At 49.2% G+C, this 6,017-nt stretch overlaps 1 protein-coding gene across 1 annotated transcript; it reads right to left on the bottom strand.

The window, feature by feature from the left end:
- Positions 1-4,239, bottom strand: si:ch211-199f5.1 (protocadherin-8). The gene is made up of 3 exons (XM_060899497.1): positions 1,807-4,239; positions 1,151-1,358; positions 1-332 (listed from the first exon to the last, which is right to left on the bottom strand). Exons 1-3 carry the CDS (start codon positions 4,237-4,239, stop codon positions 1-3), a joined length of 2,973 nt encoding a protein of 990 aa, XP_060755480.1.
- Positions 4,240-6,017: the final 1,778 nt, after the last annotated feature.

The raw sequence follows: 6,017 nt of genomic DNA, 5'->3' as shown, positions 1-6,017 counted from the left end.
TTAGTCTTCATTTGTGGAACAGCGTGCTGTTGTGGGAGAATACACTGGGATTGTGACATCATTGATATCTTGCACCCTGCTAGGCTGAGGTGGGGGAATGACGACATATTCCTGGTGTAGCACTCTCTCATAAACACTCTGCAAGCCCACTGTTTTGGGGATGTGTGCCTGGGAATTGTTCTCTCTTTTGAGAGTGTCTCTTGGAAGTGAGCCTGTCTTAGCAAACGTGGACAGATGCTGTCTGGAGCTGCTGTTCATCCTGGTGGCGTTTGGACTCCAGCAGCGGTCTGAATGGCCGAGGATCCTGCACTCGCTTGTGCAAGCCCACAGAGCTGGAACAAAGAGCACACACAAAAAAGTGTCTTTTAGTCACAATAAATATTATAAAGAAGAGGCATTTATTTGTCACATACACACATTTTATATATCCATCCATCCATTATCTCTAGCCGCTTTATCCTGTTCTACAGGGTCGCAGGAGCCTATCCCAGCTGACTATGGGCGAAAGGCGGGGTACACCCTGGACAAGTCGCCAGGTCATCACAGGGCTGACACATAGACAGACAACCATTCACACTCACATTCACACCTACAGTCAATTTAGAGTCACCAGTTAACCTAACCTGCATGTCTTTGGACTGTGGGGGAAACCGGAGCACCCGGAGGAAACCCACGCGGACACGGGGAGAACATGCAAACTCCGCACAGAAAGGCCTTTGTCTGCCACTGGGCTTGAACCCGGACCTTCTTGCTGTGAGGCGACAGTGCTAACTACTACACCACCGTGCCGCCTATATAAAACATCAGTGTGAAATTCTTTTCTACACATATCCCAGCTTGTTAGGAAGAGCACAGGGTCAGCTATGATCCAGCACCCCTGGAGCAAAGCGGGTTAAAGATCTTGCTCAAGGGCCCAAAAATGTCTTGAGCCTCTGACCACTGACCTACCATCGCCTTGTTTATCTGATTAGCCTAGAAGTTTTCAATCCAGTCTATGGGATATCACATCCATCCATATTTCTATTCCACTCGAACGCAAATCTAAGACAGGTGTGAAATGTGTGAAAAATATAAATACAGCTATAGATATGGATGGACCTCCTTGAGGACTGGATGAATTGAAAGAAAATAATACGCTCATTGACTTTACCATCATGCGTGCTGTTTTGGTGTCCGTCCTTTTTCAGGCCATCTCCGCTTATATCCGAATCGCTGTCGTTGAAGTCACTGTCCCCTTTGCCACTGTCCTTCCCACTGAACTGAGGATCTCGTGCTGAAATGGTTGTATACGAGTTGCCCTTCCATATTGTAATTGGCCTTACAGCCTCTTTGCCATATCCAGGCAGTGTTAAATATCCCTGTATGAAACACACACACACATACGCACAAAAGCATAAAGTAAGCTATAAAGCAGAGGTGCATAACTCAGAGTCCAGCACAGTTGAGTGATTTCATATTCAGACGCGCAGCTTGTGAACAGGCAAGGCAGGCAACTGCTTGGGGCCCCCTAGCACAGGGGCCCGAGGGCTTATTTATTTTGTTTTTTATTGTTCTTTACCATTGTGTTTTCACATTTGGAATTTAAAAAAACTTTGGTTTCATACATTTTTCGTTGGTGTCAGATTATTTATAACATATTGGTGATGAACACTGGTCAGAAGGGCCCGCTGGAAATTTTTTGCTTGGGGCCACAACAGACTCTAGAATCGCCTTTGTTCATATTAGAACAGAAACATCAACCGACCTCATGTGCTGCACTTCAGAATACAAGCTGATAAAAGCGTAAACATGACAAAACAGACTCACATCTAATTTTGCTCCGTGGCTTTTGTCCTCAGCCTCATACGAGGTATGGACTCCATCCTCAGAGCTGCAGCACTCATCATTTCCGACCTGCACGGATCCGGAAAAAGCGGGTTTATTTGAGTAGGGCTGCACATCAAACACGTTTTCACTGTGAACCGGAATCAGTGGGTCACTGTTATTCTTCTCGACGTCCACATTCCGGTCGTCTTCCTTTTCATCTCCGAATCCATCGTGCCTCTTGTCTAGTTTGCGCTTATTGCAGGTGGTTGCTATTAAAATAATGGTCAAAAGCAACAGCGTGCAGCTTCCTGCCAGAACCACGATGATCACCACGGACACATCCCACTCGTGAACTTCATCCTCACTGCCAGCGTTCCTGAAGAGGTTGCGGTCTCCTTTGGGGGCCCCGGCGACCACTGTGAAGCGGATGGTGGCTGTAGAAGTGAGAGATGGTCTGCCGTGGTCGCTCACCGTTACCGTGACTTTAAACGTCTCTCCTACGTCGTAGGCGCCTTCACGGGTCACATAGATCTCTCCGTTCACCTTATTGATCGAAAGCGCGCTGGTTTCGGACGAGATCATCTGGTAGGACAGCTCGGCGTTCATGCCTTCGTCGGCGTCTCTGGCATTTATCTGCGTCGCAACGTACCCGGATGGGGTTTCTTTAGGCAGGAGAACGTCTACAGAGCCGTTACTGAGCACTGGATGGGTGATGACAGGAGCGTTGTCGTTCTGATCCACTATTTTGAGGTTGATGGTGGCGGTGCCGTGCAGCTGAGGCGCGCCACCGTCACTCGCCTGGACGCGCAACTCGAGCTGCTTGAGAACTTCGTAATTGAAACTTCTCAGTGCGTAAAGAGATCCAGTGGCGGGATCTAGAGAGACAAACGTTGATGCCGGAGAACCCATCACGTAGGTTTCAGCGAGTTTATAGCTCACTTTGCTGTTGGGTCCGGTGTCCGGGTCGCGCGCCACGACCGTGGTGATGTACGCGCCCGGTGCGTTGTTTTCGACCAGAGACACTTCATAGGCGGCTTTGCTGAAGACTGGCGCGTTGTCGTTCTCATCAGTCACTCTGACGGTGTACTGGGTGATGGTGCGGAACGGTGGAGAGCCAAGGTCCTCGGCCACCACTGTCAGGTTATACTCGGCTATTTTTTCCCGATCCAGCGGCGCCGTGGTGACGATCATGTAGCTGTCCTCGTACGCCTGCTGGAGCCGGAAGTGATCGTGGCCGTAGAGGGTGCAGTGGACCTTCCCGTTGACTCCTGAGTCCCTGTCCGAAGTGCTGATCAGAGCCACGAACGTGTCCTTGGCGGCTGCTTCGGTCACGTGCGCAACTCCTGCAGCCATGGACGTCATCGGCGTAATGGTGATCTCTGGCGCATTGTCATTCACATCCTGCACCTGAACGACCACTTTACAGATAGCCGGCGGACTCGGACTCGGACCCAGATCGGACGCCTGGACGTCGAACTCGTACGTCGTCTTGCTCTCGTAATCCATCGGGCTCTCGAGTGTGATGCGCCCGGTTTTGCGGTCTACACGGAAAAGTTGCCTGATCTCCGAGGGCACCTGGTTACCCAGCCCGTACACCACTTCTCCGTTCAGACCTTCATCCGGATCCACTGCACTGAGATCCAGAAGCAGAAAGCCGACTGGCGCGTCCTCGGGTATTTCCACTGAAAAGTGGCTGCGCTCGAAAACAGGGCTGTTGTCATTATAGTCCTTCACCTTGACGTTGATCTTGGTGATGCCGGACCTGGGCGGATTTCCGCCGTCCGTTGCTACAAGCTCCAGCGCGTATGATGCCTGTGTCTCTCTGTCCAGCTCTTTCATTAGGACCAGCTCCGCATATTTAACCCCATCCGCCCTGCTCAGCACGTCAATCGTAAAGTGGCTGTTCACTGAGATCTGGTAGCTTTGAATATAATTCGTACCCACGTCTTCATCTACAGCCACATCGACGGGTATCCTGGTGCCCGGTGCTGTGTTTTCTGAAATTTCCAGCGTAGACTCCTTCCTGGGAAACTCGGGCGCGTTGTCATTGATGTCCTTCACCTCGACTTCGACGTGAATCAATCTGAACTGGTCTTTCGAGAAGCTCACCACATCGAAGGCAAGGACGCACTGAGCAGAGTGCTTGCATGCTCTCTCCCTGTCGATCTTCTCTCCTACAGTGAGCTGCCCGTCGCTTTCTCTGAGCCGAACAAAAGATGCGTTGACCTGCTTCATCATCCTGAAATTAGTCTTGGAGCTCACGGACGGACTTAAGGACATGTCCTTGGCCAGGTTTCCGATGACTGTACCCGGTGCGTCCTCTTCGTACGTTTCGTATTTCATGGTCCTTCCCGCCGCTCGGACCGGCAGCAGGGGCAAAGACAGCAAGGTGAAAAAGAACATCCACCGGTGACCACCTGCATTCCTCCCCATAGTGACTGATCTGTCACTCCACTCCAATATAAATATCTCCAAACTACACAAATCAAGTTCAATCCTATTGTCTTTGGATAAAGTGTGCGTGTGTGTGTGTGTGCCTCTCCAGTGCGCGCTTCGCCACAGCAACTCCAGAAAACTGCAGTGGCGGCCCCGTTTATAGACGCGCGCATGCAAATGAGCTCCACTGTGACCAATCCTCGCCTTGAATAGACAAAAGAGGACTTTTAAAAGACACCTAAGCCTATTTAGAGATTGTAATGGATTTGGCACAACAACATACAATGCTTTATAGGATACTTTTTTTCCTCCAGGTCTTATGCACTAGTGTCTCTTGTGCTCAAGTCGGTGTGGGTTTGAATCCGAACTCAGTCCTGTTTTAGCAGAAGAAAGCTTTTTTTTTCTTTTGAGAACCCGACATGTTGCAACTAATATTGGTGTGTGTGTGTAGTTTTTTTTTTTTTTTTTTGGTTTCTCGCGTGCCGGACCGGAGTGCGCAATGGTGGCGCAAAGTTGTGCGCCACAAGATCCCCTATATAAATAAAGTGATTATTTCCTACAAGAATCCTGAGCTCACGAGACGTCGTGTGAGCTGAATCGTAATTCGCCACTGAAATCTCTGTACTTGTGCTCGTTTAGCATGCATGATGCATGTCACTGGCTGCGCGCCTCCTCCTTCCCTTCCCTTCCCTTCACCCATCCGCCTGCTATGCCAGGTGAACAAAAACACCCCGTTACCAATAGGATTTAGGCCAAGCGCCCACGAGATTCAGAAAAGATCTCTATAGTCAGATTATATCAAAGGCATATGAAGGCCTCGTTAACGCCATGGATAGAATAGCATGGCAGGGTTTCCCATTGGAGGCTTTAGACACCCAGCAGCGCTTTCACACACACAGACGCGCCTAAGTGGACCATAATGAAGCCGCTCCGCATGCGCTCCTTTGTGTCTGCCACGATCACCGGTATAACTCTTTTCACCCAACCAAGATGGTCGATGAATCGGCCAGGGCGCTTTTGGAGGGGGTGGTGGGCTTCATATTAAAATGCGTTTAGGGAGCGATCAGGTTCGTCACGGGTATTTAGGAGATTTTGTTCCTCACAGCCCCTTTCATGCGCTTTTCCATCCGCAGGACAAACACTTGCCGTTCAGCAGAAGGACAAAGAGGAGAAAATCCATCTGCCACCATCACGGGAGAGACAAGGAAGTTTAAAATTCCTCTGTGCGTATAGACACATAATGTGCAGAGCCTCTAGTGTCCTGAAAGGTGATTTTTTTTTGGAAAAATAATGTTATTTATCTTTTGCGCACACAAGTGATTTATGGGATAAGTGGGATCAAGTGCCCAAAGTTCCTAAAATACCAAAAGGTGATTAAAAAAATATTGTGGGAACAAAATAATAACTTATGCATATATTCTCTCTCTCATATATATATATATATATATATATATATATATATATATATATATATATATATATATATATATATATATATATATGTGGGCGGCGTAGTGGTTAGCGCTGTCGCCTCACAGCAAGAAGGTCCGGGTTCGAGCCCCGTGGCCGGCGAGGGCCTTTCTGTGTGGAGTTTGCATGTTCTCCCCGTGTCCGCGTGGGTTTCCTCCGGGTGCTCCGGTTTCCCCCACAGTCCAAAGACATGCAGGTTAGGTTAACTGGTGACTCTAAATTGACCGTAGGTGTGAATGTGAGTGTGAATGGTTGTCTGTGTCTATGTGTCAGCCCTGTGATGACCTGGCGACTTGTCCAGGGTG

Source organism: Neoarius graeffei, chromosome 18, assembly GCF_027579695.1.
Source record: "Neoarius graeffei isolate fNeoGra1 chromosome 18, fNeoGra1.pri, whole genome shotgun sequence".
In the NCBI taxonomy this organism is placed as follows: Eukaryota; Metazoa; Chordata; class Actinopteri; order Siluriformes; family Ariidae; genus Neoarius; species Neoarius graeffei.
The sequence above is the reverse complement of the archived record's forward strand: the minus strand, read 5'-3'. Positions and strand labels throughout refer to the sequence as shown.